The sequence below is a fragment of the Embiotoca jacksoni genome, unplaced genomic scaffold (assembly GCF_022577435.1).
Source record: "Embiotoca jacksoni isolate LCO1_2020_lvr unplaced genomic scaffold, fEmbJac1.0.p SCAF_2, whole genome shotgun sequence".
NCBI lineage: Eukaryota > Metazoa > Chordata > Actinopteri > Embiotocidae > Embiotoca > Embiotoca jacksoni.
The window spans coordinates 11,360,828-11,383,021 of record NW_027185340.1 but is presented as its reverse complement, the minus strand read 5'-3'; the positions used below and the strand labels follow the sequence as shown (position 1 = coordinate 11,383,021).

Sequence of the window (22,194 nt, the reverse complement as noted above, 5' to 3'; positions counted from 1 at the left end):
TCATGACGTGCAGTGTGATTGTATCGGAACAAAATACACCACATTTAGTTCAGCATTGCATATTTACTCGTCATCAACATATTGCTTCATTGTTAACCCCAGGAAAGAGGAGAGTAGAATGATTTTCATGATAGAATTGCTTGTTTAAAAAAATTTTTTGCATCACATTTTCCTGATACATGAGGTAATTTCTTCAAAAAGTACAGGGACCATAAATATACACAAACAAACTCCTCACTTCAGTCAACAACAGTGTCTTCCCATCTTACTCCGTCACTCCATTATAGAGTTACTTGGCTCGAGTTTAAGAAAAGAAAAAAAAAAAAAAGGCTTCTTCAAATCTATACGCCGTTTAGTCTCCAGTTTAATTATAACTGACTCTGCCAGGTGTAGTTTTGTATTATTGTTTTCAGATATCAGGTCTAAGTGACACTTTTAGGTCCAACTTAAGCTTATGGCAGAGCTCGCAGGTTGAAAAAACAAAGCAGTGACACCCAGGCGGTCCTGCTGCGAGCCAGCGTTCAAACATCGGAGGGTTTTCCAGTATCTCACGCAGCAAATTGCACTCCAGCTGTGACGCATGCGAATTTAAGCATCTCCTTTGGTGCTGCTTGTACCTTTTAAGAAAAATACAAACTTGTAGTCGTGTGCCGGATCTAATCGCATGACAATGTTTCTGCAAACAAAATCCAGACTGTGCAACATGAGCTGAAACTGCTAAGACTAGAAAACATACACGCAGCATACGGTGCTTTGATGACCGAACAACCTGGATACCGTTTCCACTCAAATGTTGCTTTGACCTGAGATAAGAAAAATCCTAACTTATGAAAACGTACAACATATTGCATTGTATAAACGTCACGTGTGGGCATCGTAGTGGAAAATGAATCTTAAAAAAACATTAAAGGCCAGGTTAAAAGAAATAATGTTTCATGTTACAATTTTGTTTTGTAAACTTGTTCAGGTGGAAACTAAACACGCAGACAACCTGCAAACACTAAAAATAGATCAAATCTGCTATACTGTATTCATATATGATATTTGGTCTTTTGAAGTTCTAGACAGGATTTGGCTGAGATCTTTTACAGTTTCTGCACACATGCTGGAATAAATATCTGAATAAACGCAGTAGATTATTCACATTTAGACAAACACTGAAACAATTGTCTTCGTGAAAAAAGTACAAAGATGTCTCAGTAGCATTTAAAGTTGGCGATAAACATGCAAAGTGTCAGAGTGCATCCCAAACATGTGATTTTAATAAATATTTCAAATTCCCTTTTTATGCTTGACTAAATAACTGCTGAAAACACAGCAGTAGCACTTTTTTTTTTTTTTTTTTTTAATTTACAGTGGAAGACCTGAATCAAACAGAGGGTTGAGCAGCCGTGAAGAAATTATGAACAAAAATACCTCCGGGTGATGAGAATCAAAACTAAATCAAGACATATGCATTTCAAACAAGCCCACGCAGTAGCTGCTCTTTTTAATTTAGAGACTGAATCACCTGCAGGTCCCAATCAGCTGGGAAGTTCAGGGACAGCAGGCGTTTGTCCAACGAAAAAGAGCTCGATAACTGCACACCAACCAGAATCATAGATGTTTAGAAAATGAAATGTTCATCATTTCTTACAAAATCTTCAAAGGGATAACATTTGGTGCTCTTCAGCTACAAGCTGAGTTGTGTTTATAGTTCAGGATTTGTGTGCAGGTTAATGCAATTTCCATAAAGTGTCAAAACCACAACAGCTCTTGGAGAACACAAAATGAACCGATTGACATCTGTAGATCAAAAATAGCGTTGAAATTATGGACCAGCTTTGTAGATACTCTGCCATCCGCTACGTGTACAGGAGTTAACTCGGAAGTTCATAGGAGTTTGATATAGCTTGTCAGGGCAGTGTGTTAGAATCAGCTAAATGATCATCTCCATCTGCTCCGACTGAATGCTCCACATGAATGAGCCCAGAGAGGGACATGGTAATCTATGACTCCTGAGTTGCTGACACAGACTGGAGAGCGTGGCGGCCATAACTAATAATGCAAAAATGTGCTTAATGTGCATTGTATGCTTTTTATTAGGCCGCTGGAGTACGTTTTCTTTTGTGTGTGTAAATCGCTGTGTGTTTTTTTTTATTACTTTTAACCTTTAAATTATGATGCATTACTAATTATTAATATGTATGGCATCCAAAGAGGGGGAGTAGGAGCGTCCAGTAGGACCTTACAGTAAAGCTAGAACGAGCCTGCGAGAGAAGTATGTTTCGATGATGCAGTGCAAATGTGCCCCTCTCACCACCGGGACTTAGTGTGTTTGCATAAAAAACATTTACACGCTTGGGGACCGATGCTTTTCATTTGTACGCACTCAATCACCAACCCTCTGGTTTTTAAGTAGCTGTAGCTCAGTAGACAGAGGGCATAGATGCAAAGAGCAAAAGCATACAGCTGTGTGTGTGTGTGTGTGTGCGTGCGTGCGTGTGCATGTGCGTGCGTGTGTGTGTGTATATGCTCAGTGGCTGCTGTTGGAGCTCCAGTCGTAAGGGAGGAAGCTGACTTTGGTCTTCCCAGTGGAGAGGACGTCCTGCAGGCTGGTCTTCTTCGGTGAGTCCCCCATGTGTTTCAGCACCCATTTGAGCAGCTGTGATAGAGACACGGTGAGACGCGGAGAAAAGGACTTTCAGATACAGAAAAAACACAACTGCAAAGATATTGATTCAGCGTGTCTACGCACACACGCATACAGCTGCGAGATTCCAAACTACCTTATCATCGGTGCCTCCGAAGTCTGCCTTGTACCACTTGAATATCTGACTGAGTCGCACTTCTCTTTTCCCAGAATCCACCACGCAGCCGTCATCGTTCTCCAGGAAGGCCTCGGCTGCTGTGCGGAGTTGGCTGTCGATGTCCTGACACGGTACCGCACATCAGAGTTGTATTACCACATACAGTGAATGTTAGTGTAGATCATTGCTCAGTATATTTTCATTACTAATGACTAATTACGCAGTAATAAGAAAAGACAACTCCACCTACTTGTGGTGTGTATGTTTTAATAGGCGGGCAGCCCTTGGCACCGCAGTTCAAGGCAAAGTGAATGAGGGGCTCTGCGTCTGGAAGCGCCATCTAGTGGACGACAAGAGAAGTGGAATTTAGTTCCTTCCCAAAGAATCCAGTCAAAGAGCGAGTGACATGTTTCACTGCGAGTTAACAGAACGTCTGAATACTTGGAGTCGTGGGTCTGTTTTGGAGAAGGGCCTTAGGAGCTGTGCGACACCTTTTCTGTTCCCTCTGAGAACGCCATTCTCGATGTCCTGCAATGTGAAGACTTCTCCTCCAATCAGGTAGCTTACATAATTGAAGAACTAAAAAACAAAAACAGGACACAAACAAATATTATGAATGTAATGTCATTCGTTCATGCTTAGGTACATGAGAATTAGCATCAACTTAGAAATAACAATGAAATGACCCTTCATTAATGAGGTTTACTGTGCATATAATCTAACTTCATATTTCCATGTGAATACAAATCAATAAGAAGCTGTAATTTAAAAAAAAAAATTTTTTAAATTAGCACGAAAAAGTCTCAACTTCAGTACAAAAACCTTATTGATTTGAATCATTACTTTGCGCCCCATTCAAACAGGCTTACTGATGATGCGTCATACATTTTCTGATAATGCACATTGGCCACAGTATGTGCAAAAATACCGGAACACGCCGTAAGGTCCTAAGTGACCAATGAGCACATGTAAGAGAATTATAATGAATAATTCTTCATCAGTAAAATGGTTAATTGATGAGGCAGATGAGGGTTTAGTGCGGCCGTTTAATCCTACTCTGTATCTTTGCCACATGTTGGTGGGGTGCCCCAGCCGCAGGTAGCCGTGGATGACTAAGGCATTGTAGATGTTGATGAAGAAGGCCAGCTTCTCCTCCCGGCTCAGCGAGAGGAGCTCCACTCTCTGCAGCTGAATGGCCAGCTCGCAGTAACGCTCGAAAGCAGGGTTCACTGACATGCCTTTGTAGTCCACAGACTGCAGGAGCAAAGACAACACACACATTACACACACACACACACACACACACACACACACTCGATCTCTCTACACACACTGGGAGAATCACAGAATCTCTGTTTCCTCTGTTTACACAAGTTACACTTCATGTGAACACACAGCCTGCTCAGTGCAACAGCACACGTCTGCACGCAACCTTACAGTTACAAAACAGCCACACACACACACACACACACACACACACACACACACACACACACACACACACACACACACACACACACACACACACACAGATGAAAACACTCTGTGAGCAACAAGCCTCGCTTCAGTGAGGACGTTACCTTGCCGTCGGCAGAGAGATGCTCCGAGAACAATTTCAGAATCATCTCCCGTAAAAGCAGAGAGAGCTCAGCAGCTGGAAAGACAAACAGAGATAGTGAGAGGCTCGGTCGATGTACTGACGGGGTCAATAGCTTTGTTTGGTGAGACAAACCAAGCCAATATCTGAGCGCTGGGATCGTAGATATACAAAAAACAGCAACTGTGATAACAGAGCCCTGATATTATCATTAAAGCTTTTTTTAAAAAGCATTCCCCGTATTTTGTTGTAAAAAAAAACAAAAAACATTAACACAGTTCAAACTGCGTCTGAATGTCCAAATATTCAACTCGAACTGGGACTAAGCTTGGACGTTTTTACTGCGCAGTAAAACATAATAAATAATAAGTTCATCTTTTAAGTAGTCATGGAAACAAAACATACAAACTGTAATCAGGATCAGGCTGATAAATGTGACAAATGAAATCATTATTAGAATACATTGCTTGTGTGAGAAAAGAGCATTGCTGATCAATTGGAGCAGAAAATGGCAAAGCTTAAAAACACCAACATTTATAAAAGCAAGGATTATATTCGCCTCCGTGTTGAGTAGCTGTTAGTTAACTTCTGCGACATTCAGTTGTAAACAGACCAACACAGAGAAAGACAGTATGTCTCACCACCACCAGCACAGAACAAAACCAAACAATAAACATTTGAGAAGAAATTAAAGCCAACCAAGTATTAATCTGTCGAAAGGAAACACCGGAGCAGCAAAGCAGAACGAGGTTTTTAAAACAAGGCTTCGATGACATACTGTTTATTTTCCTTTTATTAAATCATATTTGTGAAGTGTAGCCAATACAAGCTGATGTTTAGTGTCAATGTTATGTGCAACGGGATACAAACTATGACCATAATGGCAAAAATGTGTATTTGAAATTCAATTCGAGTTTTGTCACAGAATCTTTGGTGCCTCAAAATTCATGTATCAAATAATGTAACTAAGTAGGTTCGGTAAACTTCAACTAGCCCAAACATTTTGGGCAAATCTGTGATGGTGACCGAATTGAAATAGTCTGATAACAGTCACATCAGCTGGTAGTAAGCAGACCTTGAGTTACAAAATAAAGCAGCTTTTTCAAGATCAAGAATAAACTGCATGATATGCTGCATCGTAGCCATCGTACAGAAGGTGGAAGCCAATGATTTGTGTTTTGGAGAGGCCATTATCAGATATACTATTAAAACCTACTGCAGCTCTTAACATCGCAAACCTCACTGGCAGGATACACGGACCCAAGCGAACCCAAAAGCACCATAACACCAAGCCAGCAGCCAAGAAAGGGCATGAGTCAGAGGGTGTTAAAGGTCAGGAGTCAGAGGGCGTTAAAGGACAGGAGTCAGAGGGCGTTGAAGGTCAGGAGTCAGAGGGCGTTAAAGGACAGGAGTCAGAGGGCGTTAAAGGTCAGGAGTCAGAGGGCGTTAAAGGACAGGAGTCAGAGGGCGTTAAAGGACAGGAGTCAGAGGGTGTTAAAGGTCAGGAGTCAGAGGGCGTTAAAGGTCAGGAGTCAGAGGGCGTTGAAGGTCAGGAGTCAGAGGGCGTTAAAGGACAGGAGTCAGAGGGCGTTAAAGGTCAGGAGTCAGAGGGCGTTGAAGGTCAGGAGTCAGAGGGCGTTGAAGGACAGGAGTCAGAGGGCGTTAAAGGTCAGGAGTCAGAGGGCGTTAAAGGTCAGGAGTCAGAGGGCGTTGAAGGACAGGAGTCAGAGGGCTTTGAAGGACAGTAGTCAGAGGGCTTTGAAGGACAGGAGTCAGAGGGCGTTGAAGGACAGGAGTCAGAAGCTTTGAAGGACAGGAGTCAGAAGGCGTTGAAGGACAGGAGTCAGAGGGCGTTGAAGGACAGGAGTCAGAGGGCGTTAAAGGTCAGGAGTCAGAGGGCGTTGAAGGTCAGGAGTCAGAGGGCGTTAAAGGTCAGGAGTCAGAGGGCTTTGAAGGACAGGAGTCAGAGGGCGTTAAAGGACAGGAGTCAGAGGGCATTGAAGGACAGTAGTCAGCATGAGCCTAGAATGCCGTGAGTGTGTGTGTATGTCTGTGTGTGTCTGTGTGTGTGTGTCTGTGTGTGTGTGTATGTCTGTGTGTGTCTGTGTGTGTGTGTCTGTGTGTGTGTGTGTGTACTCCACGCCCAGCCCGGTCCGGTCCTGACCTACCCGGTATGGGACTGCAGGATGCAGTCTGTCCTACGTTGAGGGCTGAATGGGGGTCGTCCTCCAGCAGCCTGTACAGTGACTCCATGGTGTCTTTTCCTTCGCCAAAACTGCCATCCTGCTGCCCACTGCCCTGCACACCGACCATGTACTTCTTCTGCAACAGTGCCTGGCCGGTACTACAGGCCTGGGCCCTGGCTGGCACACACACCACGGTGAGGCGTTGACAAAGCTGGATTCGTGACTGCGTGTTGTATGAATCATCTGCGGCGCCTGCAGCCCTTACTTACCCATTCCCTTCTCTTGCTTCAGCCAGTCAACCAACTGACTGCCTGAGAAGCTCTTTTTGTATAAAGTCAGTCCCCTCCTGTGACTGCCAATCACACTGCCGTGTTTCAGGTCCTCGACCAGGCCGGCCAACTCATCTCTCTCGCACTTGAACTCTGCGAGAGTAGGAACATTTCAAATCGAACATGTACAAACGCACACTGAAGAAAGCATGTCGGTAACCGTGCGCGAGAACATCTGGCCGATGGAGAAGGTGCTAACCGGGTTGGTTCGGACTGTGGCTTCTTTTACTCCCGACATAATGAGAAGACACGCTGAGGAAGCGGGAGGGAGCATTTCAAGAAAAGAAATGCTTTTATGGTGTGCCGTTCGAGAAGATGCGCACGAAAGCCTTATTCTCTACGCGTGACTCGTTTGTTTTGATTGATGGACGAGAGCACGGTTTTGTTACACGGAGTCTGATCGGGGAAAAAGATCATTTGCGCTGTCGAATAAATTATTGGCGTCCTCAAATGATGTTTCCTTGCGCTTAAATTAAGAATTCATGAACACAAATCAGCATGTCGTTAAATTAAATGAATCCAAAGAATATCCACGTGCCTCCATCCGAACCTAAAGGAACCCGCATGTCACTTTCGCAGCGTCCGGCGTAGTGTCATAAAAGATATCAGCAGGACAGGCGAGAGGGCGAAACAGAACTCGGCTGACACACACGCCGCAAGCTCGTTGCTAACTGGTGACAAAGCTTCTGCAGCCGCATCAAAGCCGACATTGAATATTTCTACACAAACGCGTGTGCACTGGATATGTCACATCACTAATAATGAGGTCGTGTGAGGCAGCCGGCTGCCGCTGGGCTGACGACCAACTTCTATCAACTGTCTGTGTCAGCATTGGCAACACACACACGCACACACACACACACACACACACACTGGCCATTACCTAAACATACCATCATGTCCATATCAGCCAGCACCATTTCATGACCACTTGTTGTTCTTGGCTCATTCGCACTCCAAGGTGACAAAAGCAGCGCTGCCGCTGATGAAATCAGTTTTCCACCGCAGTCGTTGCTCAAGCTGCATTTCATCAGTCAAGAAACCTCCTATTAAGGACGCACCACCCTCAGCGTGGGAGATTTCATCGTTTCACAACTCATCTCAGAGCAGACGAAACCAGACACAGCGCTTGCTTTCAAAGTAATCCTCCGAAATACCGAAGAGCAAAATACAATTATATTTCCGCACATCGTGAACTGGGTATTTGGGAGGAGTTTCACTTCAGAAGAAATGTTGCATCACTGATAAAAGTCTGATCATGAATCCTCTCACCTTCGTCGGTCTCCGCCGCTGCGTCCTCTGACTGACTCGTCTCCGGTAGTGGTGGAGCATCAGCTGGAAGAGGTTGTTCCTTGACCAGCCTCACCAGCCTCTGAAGCTCCTCGGGAGCCTGACGGAGTCAAACAGATCAACAAGACTTTTTTTTTTGTTTTGTTTTTTTTGTTGTGGTTTTGTTTTCTCGTCTACACACAAAGACCAAAAATATACACGACGCGCTAAGTTCACCGGAGCTTGTTTTTTTTTTCTCTCGCCTTCTCACCAATTTCTGCAGGTCGTCATTCCCCCCGACGTGAATGCTGTTGAAGAAGATCTGAGGGACGGTGCTGCGTCCCGTCAGCTCCTTCACCGTCGCCCTCAGCTCCGAGTGTTTGCCGATGTCCACGTCGCACACTGGGAGCCCCAGCTGGCCGATGGTGGCCTTGGCCCGCACGCAGTGCGGGCAGCCCTGGATGGAGTACACCGTGACCCGGCCTCGGACGCCCTCGGACTCTTCCATCATCTGCAGCGACAATTGAAAGACAAGGTCCTGGCTGTTCTTACTGTTTCTGCTCTCGGCTACTGGCTGTACGTCCCTGTTTAAACAGACACACTTTTTTTCTTGAGTTATCGGCCCGTTTCATAAATTGACCTTTGATAGAGGTCGTTCCTCTCCGTGTGACAATGTTATATAGCTGTAAATCCTTACTGCGTGTATTGAGTATGTAAGTGCAGGTTTATGTGAATGAACTTATCTGAATAGTAGTTCGATGTGAGGTTCTCGGGGACCAATTGAAGGATCTGATTTCGGAATCGCAACGACCTTTGAATTCTTTATGAAGTGATGATGAGGTGTATCAGGAACTCGGCGCAGTTTCCTGCCAGCTAATTTCTGAACATTTCCTTGTTACCCGATGAAACAAGTTCCTCATTCACACAGCTGCCAGATATGAGCGCAGTCTTATCAGATGTTGGGACAGCACCGCACCTCATGTTGGTTTCGGTGTGTAAACAAAGGACAAGGTCCAGGGTTTTTGAACTTTTATTGAGGATAGTAGTAGTAGTTAGTGTCATCACGTAGTAATAATAGCGTATGGACTTAAAAAAAAAAAAAAAAAGCACGATTTCTCCCGAGCAAAATGTGTAACAAATAGGTTTCTCCACATGCAATTTACCTTCATTTGTTTTGTTTTTTAGCATATTATAAGTATGGTAATACACTCTGTCGATGGAGAACGACTGATGATAAACCGGAAAGGGGAGATTTCTTTGGTTATGAATTTGTATGACGATAAAAGCGTGCGTGAGAATCACCGTTCGCGTTGGGAGAAAAGTATTATTTCTACACAAGCGGAGCTTTATCAAATTCCTATAAATGTTTACGAATTGAGTTATAAGTGATAATTCTGATCCGACTGTTTTCCTTGGATGTGTTTCACTGTCAAAGCTTCACGTAGCATCGAGCTAAGCTAAAAATAACCGAATAACAAACTGAGGATTATTAGCAAATGACAACAGTACGTTACCTCGCCGAGTTTGGCTCCCGAACAGGAATAAATCGCAGAACTGATCCTCTTGGCCCCGTTGGCTAAAACATATGAAATAATGAGTGAGTGTTAACGCCGGCTGAAAGGCTTAGTCTCTCAGGTAAATCGAGCCGCGGTGCTGACTGCGCTCCGCCGCTCCGCAGGCTGCAGGACATTAACAGCTGGACGGAAGCTCGCTCGCTCGTCTCGTAACGCCTTCAAGTGTTCCTCGTAAACCGAACACTTCCGTGCCGTTGACCGTAAATCATAATCTCAATCGTCATCACGAACACCCATGTGTTTCGTTGTGACAGCAGATTATTGCTTGTGTAAACTAAATTCTACCTTAAAATGGCAATAAAACTTATAAAACTGTAATTATTTATCTAACCTTAAATTGTATCAGTAGACAGCACCAGTTTATCCTGAAAGATAAACTGATAAACATAGTCTGAATTTTTTAGTTATTTTCAAAAGAATAATTTCAAACAATAATAACCTCTTTTATTGGACAGACGAAGGTAATGAGTTATAAATGAGTATTAGGTGTTGCTGGTTTGAATTTTAACTTAATAAAATAAAATAACACTGTTGTCTGTGTTTCTTGGTTGTTTGTATATAATACATATAGATATATACTGTACTGCATATACTGTGCATTTTATATTTAATATTTTGTACTGCTATTTTATTGCTTTTTATTATTCTATTATTATCTTATTGCTTCCTGTATGCTGCTGTAGCGAAAAAAAGTTCCCCTTGGGGATTAATAAAGTAACTACCTAACCTAACCTAACCTAACCTAACCTAACCTAACCTAACCTAATAAACAGAATTTATACAATCTGGAAGGCAGCAAAAGCCTTCCATGGAGGTCAAGAATTTTCGAGTTGAACTCTGAGCTCTCAGCGTTTCAAGACTAATAAACTTTTCATAAACAATCAACATAGTTATGTGCAATGTGCGAGAAACTCACCTTCTCATTGCAGGCAGCATATAAATATTTGCAACATCAACAGAGCATGTTTGGATATGATAAATAGCGAATATCACCAACTCCGAGCTGCCTCGAACGCAGCAGCAGCAGCACTATAGCAACCATAGTTTTGCGCGGACCAATGTTCTTCCTGATATTTGTTCCTTTACGGACGACTTTCTGGTGGGACACAAATGGACGAAGAAGACGCGTAAATGTTTCGCTTGCGAGGATGTCAGGACTATCAGAAACAGAGCGTGTTGGGTTTACGAAGATACTGGAGTTAATGACAAAAGGCGACCTTCTGTCACTTAGTGACACGGTCACAAACAAGATGATAGCAGTGGAAAACGTCACTGGTAAGCTCTGAATTTGTATCGGATAGCTCAGAGTAAGTCGGTGAACCCAGGATCCAGACCGTCCTCGGGCTTCAGCCAGCATATTCGTAGCATACTTTTACCAACAAACAAAAAAAGAGAAAACCTGGGACACCAAACCTGGAATTTCTGGTGTAATTTGAAGTCCACGTCAACCTAGCTTTAGCGTGTCACCTTCCGATGATTGAATCGTGTAATTGTGTTGCACTTTATATTCATTTGTACATTTAGAGGCCAGGAAAACAATTCTCTCCTTTACCAAAAATGCCGAGGAGCTCCTGAGGAGGAAGAAGGTCCAACGTGACATCATATTCAAATACCTGGCCGGAGAAGGTGTGCGGATGTCCCCGAGCAGCGAGAAACACCAGCTGGTGAAGAGGACGCTGGAGCTCTGGTCGTCAGTAAAGGTAAGGGACAGGACGTCCGATCACTCTGCCGACACCTGTTCAAATCAAGTATGAAAGCAACACAGAGAATAGTAAACAACAACTTGATGGATGGAAACAGGTAGTTGTCGAAATCATTAATAAAACTAGATAATGAATTCTATAATTACCATTTGAAGAGGCTGTTGTTTCCTCTCCTCTGCAAATGTTACATGTCGTTGCTTTTAAAAATAAGTTACCGGTGGCCCAGGACCAGGCTTAAAGATCCCTTGAGATAGTGGTGTGTGCTTGCTAGTGTCATTAACAGCATAGTTAAAATTTAGTTTATATACTTCTTATATTTTTGATACACAAGCTGTTGCTGTTTTTGAACTTCTGTAATTATAAGCTTTAGACACTGTCCTGAGCTTTTCGTCTTCACTGAAAGGGTTGTTGTGACATAGTGAGTCTTTGAAGACTTTTACACGTGTGCAGGAGGAGTGCAGCTTTTCATTTTAAAAGAAAAGGTTTCAGTCGTGTTTCAGAAGTTTTCAGTGTGACGGAAGTTGAACTACAAGAAAGAAAGATGTCAAGTTGTATCTGTTGGACGTATGTATTCCTTGAATATGACTCCTAAAGAATACTTAAAGCACTATATGATCATTTGTGGCAACGAATCTCTCATTTCTTTAAGTGTGGGGTGGATGAAAGCCCTCGAGGAGATATGGTTAAGACCACAGATATGAAGGTGGGCTTTGACCCACTGGTCCTCGGCCAGCAGTTCTGCCAGTGGTTCTTCCAGATCTGGAACAGTCAGAACCCCTCGCTGGGTCAACAGCCTCAAGACTGGGGACCGCAACACTTCTGGCCAAATGTGAAGCTACACCTCTTCTCCAGGTAAGAGCACCATTACCATTAGTGTGACAGTGTAGTTAGTTTGCTTTTCAGTTCAGGAGTTCTGTTTTTCTTTCTTATGAAGTGTCATAAAGAAGGAAAACAACCCAAAAACAAACTGCGAGGTTTGTCTTTCTGTCTTCCTCAGAGTGAGCAGCGAGCATATGGAGGAGTTTCTGGGCGCTGAGCTGGTCAGCCTTCGTCTCTTAGCCCTGACCAAAGAGGAGCACCTGCTCTTCAGTCCCAACCTGGATTCTGATGGCCTCAAGGCCCTTACCTCGCCCCACGGCCTGGTGCCGGTGGCCGTGGCCGGGACCATCCACAGAGATGCGGCCTGTCTGGGTATCTTTGAGCAAATATTTGGCCTCATCCGCTCCCCGGAGTACAACAGCTGGAAGATAAAGTTCATCAAGCTGAAGATCAGAGGACAGGATACTCTGGGTGGGATAGAGGTGGCAGCACCTGATTTGAGCAACAACTCCAGCGAACTGCAGCTTCTATGTAGCTGATGAGGATCGAAACAAAGACTTTTTTCCTTTATGTAACTATTTACCCACAGGAGGTTTGACTGAGCATCTTTTACTCATCTGCTGTCTAAATACATCTCACTGGCAGTTGAGGTCACATACTGCCCTATTTTAATTTGTTAAGCAGAAAGTGCAGGTAGGTGAACACGTTACATACAAATCTAGTTTTTACTTCGTCAATGCGTGGCGAAAATTCCAAAAAGGTTTCTTTAGAATTCTCAGCTCTCTAGAAAATAACGCCTGTACTGTTTCTTGTTTCTGGAAACATTTTAGTTCAAGCTTAAATACACTGTAACTTCCTGCAAAGCATGTTGTGCTGTGGCAGCTTGTGCCTTATTTTAAATCTGCTCCTGGCACAGTCGTGAATCTGCTTTTGTAAATATGTAACAAATTATATGCAAAGATTTGAGTTATACTTGTGTACGCTTGTGCTATAATAGCAAGTATGTAACTACTTGCAAACAGAAAAAATGATATGACAATGACAATACAAAGATAAGTAAAATTGATTTTAAATATAATCTAAGACCCGTGTGCTTTCCTTCTGGATGAGTAAAAGTTAGTCCATTATGTTTACAGATATATCTGATTAGTACACTTATGCAAAGCTCTGTGGTGGGTACGTCTAATATTTAGACATATTTGTATATCAAAAATATATTTTTCTGGCATCGCCGCTTTAAGACAGTTAATTGTTGTTCTACATTTATATTCTTTTTCCATGTACTTTTGATAAAGAAGCTCAATCCTGAGCGGTCTGGTGGAAAATTGACAGCTTTTCGTGATTAATTTGTACCTTCTCAATTTGTCATTTTAGTTATATCTTCCATTACTACCATTTGGATAAAGTTTTGTATGCAAAATATTGTGACACAAATCTTTTTGTCCCAGCGGTTGTCTAGCATAGCAGCCGTACTATATAGTAAACATTTGATAAAATTTTGATTCTGATAGAAAAGTGTAGCTGTGGGAGAAAAGGCAGACTCCTGTTGTTTTTTAAGTGCAGTATGTAAGTATGTTTTCCGTGTTCTCTTTATTCTGGATTGTGTTGTTATTTGGCGCAAAATGTGCATGATGTACGTAAAACTAAACAACAACACAGCAAGGGTTCCTTTGAATTACTTCTTAAAACAGAGTCCAGATGCTGTGCTGTCCCACGGCTCTTATAGCTAATCGTTGCTGTTGCTGTGTTCTGTAATTTCCACTCCTCTTATGCCAGCAGAGGGCAAACATGTATGCACCGAAAGACAAAATGTTGGTCAGCCTGCTAGCCAGAAACAGCTCTGGGTACGGTGACTATATTGCTGCCTGCCATCTCTGACATTCTCCCAGCTTCTAAGGCCAAAATGGATATTTTTAGATTGACAGAGTCGATATCTGGTATTTTGTGGCAGCTTTAAATGTCTATATATGTGACCATTTTCATGCCCTTTAGGTAGGTTTGATTGCAGGTGTCGTTACAGGCTGACAGCCTGCCACAAAACGCTGGAAGGATTTCACTGCTGGGTCAGACGCCTGATATAAAAATACACATTCATCACGAGCTGTGGTCAGGAAGGAAAGCCCCATTATATAGGTCTTACTTTTTTTAATTTTTTTTTTTATTGGCCAAAAGAGCATATGACATGACATGCACATGTATGAGTCCAACCAAACTCCAAGGTGCATAATTTTGCTGTTAGGAAAGAAGACAGCAGGTCAATCCTCCTGAAGACATGCCTGAGAGCTAGATGAGGCTTTCAGACTCATCTGCTGTCCCGAACAAATATCAGGAAAACCAGGGTGATAATATCCCATTAATATGTGGTATTTTTTTTTTTTTTTTTTTTTTTTTAATTTAAAAAAAAAAAAAAAAAAAAAAAAAATCAACAGACACGGTGTGATGCAGATCACGTGTTAATAGCTGATGTAAATGGGACACAAGGGGAGGCAGGGGAGGCAGGGGACCGGCGTCTTCTTCATTAACACTGAATCTCAGTGTTCAGTAAAACAGCTGAGCAACAACTGATGAGAGAACACAACAGACTGCATTTGTTTTGGAACTAAAGGCTTTATCCCCATAGCAGCTCTGCTTTTATCTCACCGGTGTGTTTAATGAGATTTCAGACGCACAATACACCATTTGCATTGATATGCTGTACAGTATATGGCTCATTAATGTGGCAAAACTAAATAATTCATTTACATTTCACACGCCCCAAGATGACTCCTTATTAATGGAGAGGGTCTGTTTTTTCGCTGCTTCTGCTCTGTCATCCTAGTGAGGGCACTCAGGGTCTGGTGGGGCACCGAATGGGCCAGTATGACTGAAATGTTGCATGTGGGAAATTATTCTTGGCAGCCTTTTTCAAAGGCCCCTGGAAGAGTTAATATCTGTGACTGTATGGGTCGGAGCCACACGGCCCTTTGTGCTTTACAGGGCCATAGTTGTGGTGAGGCGAAACCACTACAGCCATTGATCTCAGCCTGTTCACCTCTCAGAAAGAATAATAACAAGCTGCTCGCCTTCTGTCTTTATGGCACTTGGCTTCTCTGCATTTTAATAGGCGGTTTGGCCACGGGCGCAGCTCTGACGCACACGTTCAAAAATACCGCTGCAGTGGCGTCTGGTGATGGTTTCGGCTCCACAGAACTTTTCTTTTTTTCTTTCCCCTCCTCTAACAGGGAAGTGTGTTTCTCATAAAGAAACATGCTAAAACTTAGATCCGTGGCCCTTTGAAATAGCTTATGGGTGGTGAACCACGTAAACGGCTGCTTTAATTGTAAATCCATTTTTTCCACTTTGGTTGTGACTGATTAGTTGTTAGTTGTGCTCCCTAGAAACAGGCTCATTAGTTATCAGTTATGACTTTATGAAACACTTTATGCGTCATGTTGACAGTCTGATGGTTTTACAGATCTATTGATGCCAAAGTGCCTTTTTTTAAATGGCTACAGCAGTAATTCTTAAAAGGTTACTGAGGGTGTTCTCCAGCAATTCAACAAATCTTTGAAGTGGTTTCAGGCATTTTATTCAAAATGAGGAAAAACTCTCATATTGATAGTTTTCATTAGAAAAGATCACAATTGGCTTTACTATTTACTTGCACCAACCCCGAGACATTTCTTCAATTATATTACAAGATATATAGGTTTGTTTGAGGTGACTAATAGTCTTATTTATTATTTTACAATCTGATTTGCAATAAAAAAAAAATGTTGATACTGAATATACCATTTTAATATACATTTTATATTTTTACAAATTTGCGCCATGATCACTTAAAGTGACTTGACCTCATGACAACGTGAGGCCAGAAGAGGGCAGACAAGCTACACCAGAAAGAAGAAAGACTTTGAGCGTTGCTCATAAAAAAAAAAAAAAAAAAAAAAACCTTTTAACACTCTTGAGGAAAATCATCAATTCATAAGAGCAATCTGAGCAAGCTGATGTTACCGGGCAATTTCTATCTGGCCACATCCATGAGGAAAACTGTAAATTTTTCAAGCTTGAATTGTCCTCCATTAAAGTAATGGGGTTCTAAAAGAGAGACACGTTAAACTGTTGGCTTTCATAGGCACACCACCACGTATTTCACAAGTTATTGAAGTGCCAGTAATTCATCTGCTCCGGTGAAGGTGTCAGAGACGGCTTTAAAGCAATACTGTCTGCAGTCTGCATTCTCTGAGCAACACACAACAGGATTTATGAATGGGAAGTGAATCATTCAATACGCAACTATATTTCTCGTTTTGACAAAACATGAAAGGAGAATTTAATCAAAGCTTGACAAAGTTGTTCTGTCATTTTTTTGGACTTGCCCTCCAATCCAGCAGTGTTTCATAACCCTGTACATACTAAAAGTGCACTGAAACAACAACATAACTGGCGGAGAAGGAAATGAGGTCAACAGTGTTTGGTGTTAAAGCTGCAATCCACAGTTCTTCAACCTAATACTTTCTCTTTTCCTGAAGAGGGGTTCAGTTTTTATTTGTTGTTTGGTTTATGGAGCTGACTGTAGGCTATTGCCAAGTTTTTATTTGACTTGTTCCACTGCACTCTTGCATTTTAAGTACACTTTAATGAAAATCTTTTAATTCTTAAAGAGAAAAACATTATATCTCATCTCATCCAGTCACTTCTTGCCACACTTGAGTTTTAATATCCTGAAAATCTTCACTTAGATCCAAGATGTATGCAAAGTAATAACATTTACAAGCAAATAATATAACACAGAGTGCATCAACGTTGTGGTATCTGTACAATGATGTTTGTTTTGACCTTACATGACCTTTACGCCCTTGTTGCGAATTGTGCATGAGCTTTTATTTTCTGTGTGCATCACACATTTCCCCCCCGTTGCATCTGTCTTTATTACACTCCCCAATGTCTGAGCTGACATCATTGCTACAGTTTAACGCAAATTGTTTTGGACTGACGAGGCAGTCGTCACAGTTCATATCAGCCCCTCTCTCTTTGGCCTGGCGGTGTATCCTTACACATGCATCATTATCTCACGTAAACAGTGGAAATACGAGACCGTCGGGGGAACAAACGCCATTCAAGGCAACAAAGCGAGGGCTGAGTGAAAAGATCCTGGGCGGTGACACTCTCGCTTAGTGTCAATTAAAGAAAACAACAAGCAGAGGTCTAGCTGAAGGCAGCTGGATCTGATGTGTTTATTTATACTTAAGCAAGTATGTATGCTTGAAGGAATGCATGCAGTCAAGGATGTTTCAATCAGAAAAACATGGAGGCAATGTCAGGGTAACAAAAATGTCCCTCACATTGAGATGTACTTGAGTTGAGCTTGCACACAATGCCCTCCCCCCTTCTCTCTCTTTATCTCTTTATATTCCTCTATCTCTCCCTTTCACACATAGTGGCTCCACTGTGCAGCTTTGCAATGAGTCCCTTTCGTATGCAGCGCAGGAGCCCCCATGAGTTCCTTCCCTTGGCTCTCAAACTAAACAGAGAAGATGGTGTTATCTGAACGCTGCCAGGAGGTTGTCAGCTTGTATTGGGCCGGGCTGACCAAGTGGCCGGTTGGCGGATGTGTGCCGATGCCAGGCTCCCAGCGCCTTCCCTCCGTGGACATCTGCTGCGTGTGGAAAAGCTGTGGAGTTTGTCTGTGGTTGCATCTTAATCCTCCATCTCTTCAGCTCCAGCCATGCCTGGCCGAGCAAACCAGCAGCACTGCTCGCTTTGCTTGTATTAATTGCCCTTGCCTGGCTCGCTGTTTGCTTCTGATTACACTCATTAATTTCAATTCCCCTGGAAGCCACCACCACCGCCGCCGTGGCTGCGTTTAGATGGGCATACACACACACAGCACACGCAGACACGCTCTCATTCCCACATACATGTGTGGCATGGAGAGGGTTAACTTTGACCTGCAAGTGGAGACGTGAGGAGAAACCTGGAGTAGGCAGGTTGATTAGTAGCTTATAAAAAGGGATGAAATTCAGATATGACCCTATTTTCTCTGACCTACAGCAGTGATGCCGAGCTTCATTGTTGACAATTGCTTGACTGCTAAAATACAGCCGTTAAGTATAGTTCTTCATTCCTGTTGTATTTTAAGTTAAACCCATCCTGCATACTTAGTTGATACATTTTCAGTATTTAGTCAATTATTATAATTTATGTGTTGCTCCCTTTGTTTAGATATCAAACATGTTAACTACCAGTCATTGTCATCCTCAGTGTTCCACCCTGCAATAAAAATGCCTGTGAGATGTATTCTCTCCTGTGCTCTCTGTGTCTAACTGCACAAACATAGTGTTTATCTTCACCTGGAAACTGTCGTCCAAGCCTGTCAACAGTCCTTGATATTTTCCATGTATGGACAGGTATACATGCATATTTGAATGGACACGAGCTTGCATTTTGTAAAAGCGGACCACTGAAGGGGCCTACAGGTCCCAGGGGCTCAGGGTCCCAGGGGCTCAGGATGACCCCAGAGCCACTGAGTGTAGTCACTGCTATTAACTTAGCAATGCTTGTCACATTGTCAAGGAGTCCCAAAAAGCATACTGAAAAAAATATTCACGTTGAAGATGTCACAAGAGAGAAGCTATCATAAGTGTTTATCCATTCATGAAGACCCCATTATGTTGTTATCCACCCCTGATCTGTCTGAATGAGGCCCCTGAATCATGGGCCGAAAAGCCAAACAACAGCATATATGGCCATCCAGCTTTGCACGGCAGGATGGGATATGTGAAATGCTCAAAGTTCTGCCTATTGAGGGGAACCTTTTTGAAATAATGCATGCCGGATAAGCTGCATTTTGTTGTGGCAGGTGTATCACGACTGTATGATCCTTTAAATGTTTTTGAATGTTAGTAACTAGTTATTTGTAGGAAAGTTAAACAGGCCTAAGGTTCCTTACATGAACATAAAATCTATTTTGAATAGTTTATAGGCTCTCCTCTTGTAGACATTATAATGCTAAGCCTTTCTCAAGTAAGAAGAAGATGTGTCGGCTACTTATGTACATTCCCATTAGATCAATATACAGACGAATTCATAGAGGGGGACATTTAAGTTTTTTTTTAAACTAGAGATGGGTCACAGGTGAGGTCACATGTTGCTGTGCATGCCCTCCACAACTGCGCATGTCTGTGCAAGAATTCAAACGCCAGCCAACGCTGAAAGAGACGCGAGGTCTTTGCTTGGAAGGAGTGCAGGTTACTGATCTTACTGGAGGTCTGCAGCCACTTGTGCAGTTTGTTTATCGTGTTTTTCTGTGTAAAACCTGAGTCCCCTGCGTCAGTAACAGAGCAGGCCCAAGTCCTGACATCTGCATCTGACCTAAATGACAGCTGAGGGATGAATTTATTTGACCTCATATCATTAATTAAGGCTGAAGATGACACAAACCCAAAAGGACTGCTTCGAATAAATCCAGATTACAGCCTGCAATGCGATCTTCCAAATGTTGACGCGGAGCTGCGGCTGGTTGGGACTCTGCTCGCCGGTAATTACGAGGACGAGCTCAATTACCTTCCTGTCCAGGATTAAACATGAACTGAGGACTCGGCTGACGCAGGAAGGCACTTTGTCTCAGAAAGTGAGAGCGAAGTGATGAATCCATTTTACTTTATGGATTTCGGAAGAGGCAGAGCCAGGAACAAAAAAATAAGACACAAGGTAAGACTATTTAATATTTATTTTTGGCTTACTATGTCTGCTTGTGTTTGCTGTGAACTTATTTTCGGGCTTTGTTGTGTTATCAGTGGTGTCTTAAATTTAAATCTCTTATTTGTGGTGTGTTTTGTTGACGTATTGACTTTACATGAGTGTACCTGATCCTGCGTTGTTGAGCTACGGGTGAATATATCAGTAGTTATTGTGCTCTTGGCTTTAAAAGTTCCTGTGCTGTAAATCCTGTTGAGACACAGGTGAATTAAGTTGTTGTGCACCTGCCACGTCCATCATCCATTTTAAAAATGTAATTAGTATTTTTCAGTTATGAGAGAAAGTGAATCAATTTACAGTAAAACACAGGACTAACTTCACATCGATGTTTGAGTCAGCGAAGAGTCAGATATGCTGACTACCTTTAGTCTTGTGTATTACAGTGATCACATGCACTGCTGCAAACACACCCACTGTATCGCCTTGTCATCAGTTGCTGTTCATTTGTATGTCATTAGCAGCTGTGTCTGTTTTCTACCTCAGCTGCTCTCTCTCCCTGTGAGGCAGCCGGGGACAGAAAGAGTCACTCTGACCAGCTGGTCATAAGTCAGTGTCCTCACCCCAGCAGGTGGACAGCATCTGGTAAAATCTGAACATCTGGGCTGGTAGGGTGGCCTCGGAAGTGCCAAAGATTTGCGAGGATAAAATTACCTTTGACTCATTGAATTTTCCAAACTCGTACACAAACACTTTCCAGCAATTGAATGTAATATAATCAGCCGCAGCTTTTTTTAAAAGCATGTTTTGAATAAAGTCTATGAATATAGATCAAATACACGAATATCAGACAGTTTCAATATTCAAAACCCGAAAATGACGACTTCCAGGAGAACACATTAGTCTCACAGAGTGTCTAAATGTGTGGCTGCATACAGGTGTGTTTATCCTTGTACATGGATGTCCAGAGTGTATTTAGTCCACGGTCCTATCATCAGCTTGTTTTTGTTTTTTTTGTCCTGTGAAAGGAGAGTGACGGACCAAATGTGGCTGCTGCTCCTCCTTGGCAACCACTAAGCCGATCAGCACGGAGCAGTAAAACTCCCATCATGCCAAGCTGTGTGGCCTCTTGCCTCGTGTCACCCTATCACCTCAGAACCGGGGCTTTTCTGGGAAAAATCTGGCTTCTGGACTGACTCATCAGACAGCTGTACCTTAAAGGGCCTCGCGGGGGCATCACCGTGAGGGTCACTGCCCTGGGCTGTGATTTGACGGCTAGGCCCAAATAAAAACCCCTGAAGCTTGACAACTTCCTCGCTGAGCCCACTTAACCCAATTAGCAGACCGGTCCTCAGTCGGAGAAAATGAAAACATTCCGGGCTTGAATTCCCCAGACGGCCGTATTCGTTTATTAAATCCATTTCTTCTTTCGCCCTCTTCCTAAGATTTTCTAGGACAGATTTTAATGGTTCACGAAGGAGTGACTTAACAACTCAGTGTCATGCCAGTGGGTTGCAAATATACTGTACTCCTGGCTGTGCTGAATCCTGCAGACAAGCCAGAGTACTTTATATCATTATGTTAACCCGCTGCTATCTTTCTAAAGGACACACAGATAATGAGCGCAGATTGCATCAGCTCTGTGGGTGCTAAGAGTCTGCATTACCCAGTGGGCAGTGCAGGCTGTGCAGCTCAAGACGCTGGAGGGTGAAAAGTGAAGAGAAGGATCAGTACTGTAGAAGGTCATATTGATTGATAAAGCACCCTGTGGATTTGGGTTGTGGCTTGCTCGCCCCCCATCGTGTGTTTGTTGTGGGATACCGACAGCCGCCTGAAGGCCCTGAGCAACACAGACGGGCAGAGAAAGACAGCGAAATCAATGACTGTCTCACAAAGGGCTCTTATAAGTTCTCCCCAATCATCTGAAGTGGCTCCCTCGGCACTTCCATTTGCACCTACCTGCGCTGAAAAAAACAAAAACGAGGTATGATTCGTTGAAGACACTTTAGGTTCAGTTCGGGTTAGCGAGCACCTTCTGCGCTAAAGTAGCAATCGACGGTTTAAGTAAGATTAATTTCTGTCACAAATATAAGCATTCTGGCATTATAGAGTAATTCCCGGATATGTGAAAATACCCCAGATTCCATCCTGTGAAAGATGAGGATGATGAGAAATGCATAGGAGGAAGGCTGCATTTGCCTACTGAGACCGGGCCCCTTGCGTTTTCTCAATTCCACGTGGACTTCTGATG

General features: G+C 42.9%; 2 protein-coding genes across 3 annotated transcripts; one reads left to right on the top strand and one right to left on the bottom strand.

Annotated features, from left to right (window-relative positions):
- Positions 1–43: 43 nt before the first annotated feature.
- On the bottom strand, positions 44–9,872 carry LOC138201228 (uncharacterized). Of its 2 annotated transcripts, XM_069154539.1 has the most exons (11): positions 9,685–9,872; positions 8,442–8,681; positions 8,174–8,291; positions 6,842–6,994; positions 6,555–6,749; positions 4,370–4,443; positions 3,846–4,043; positions 3,231–3,368; positions 3,040–3,129; positions 2,769–2,912; positions 44–2,644 (listed from the first exon to the last, which is right to left on the bottom strand). In XM_069154539.1, exons 2-11 carry the CDS (start codon positions 8,679–8,681, stop codon positions 2,516–2,518), a joined length of 1,479 nt encoding a protein of 492 aa, XP_069010640.1. In that variant the 5' UTR covers positions 9,685–9,872; the 3' UTR covers positions 44–2,515. The 2 variants fall into 2 exon arrangements, with proteins under 2 accessions (XP_069010640.1, XP_069010641.1); XM_069154540.1 differs by lacking the exons at positions 6,555–6,749; positions 6,842–6,994 and having other exon boundaries at positions 9,685–9,871.
- Positions 9,873–10,823: 951 nt separating this feature from the next.
- Positions 10,824–13,710, top strand: cunh3orf38 (chromosome unknown C3orf38 homolog). Its single transcript, XM_069153615.1, has 4 exons — positions 10,824–11,019; positions 11,269–11,444; positions 12,097–12,299; positions 12,445–13,710. The coding sequence occupies exons 1-4, from the start codon at positions 10,893–10,895 to the stop codon at positions 12,803–12,805; spliced, it is 867 nt and encodes a 288-aa protein (XP_069009716.1). The 5' UTR covers positions 10,824–10,892; the 3' UTR covers positions 12,806–13,710.
- The last annotated feature ends 8,484 nt before the right edge of the window (positions 13,711–22,194 follow it).

Bases quoted from the DNA above. Each gene is read 5' to 3' on its own strand.
- LOC138201228 (XM_069154539.1), bottom strand. From the start codon at position 8,681: ATGATGGAAGAGTCCGAGGGCGTCCGAGGCCGGGTCACGGTGTACTCC. The intron at 4,044-4,369 runs GTAACGTCCTCA...TTGCTCCTGCAG, and splicing joins ATCTCTCTGCCGACGGCAAG to TCTGTGGACTACAAAGGCAT. The intron at 2,913-3,039 runs GTAGGTGGAGTT...GTACCGTGTCAG, and splicing joins TTAAAACATACACACCACAA to GACATCGACAGCCAACTCCG.
- cunh3orf38 (XM_069153615.1), top strand. From the start codon at position 10,893: ATGTCAGGACTATCAGAAACAGAGCGTGTTGGGTTTACGAAGATACTG. The intron at 11,445-12,096 runs GTAAGGGACAGG...CATTTCTTTAAG, and splicing joins AGCTCTGGTCGTCAGTAAAG to TGTGGGGTGGATGAAAGCCC. The intron at 12,300-12,444 runs GTAAGAGCACCA...TGTCTTCCTCAG, and splicing joins AAGCTACACCTCTTCTCCAG to AGTGAGCAGCGAGCATATGG.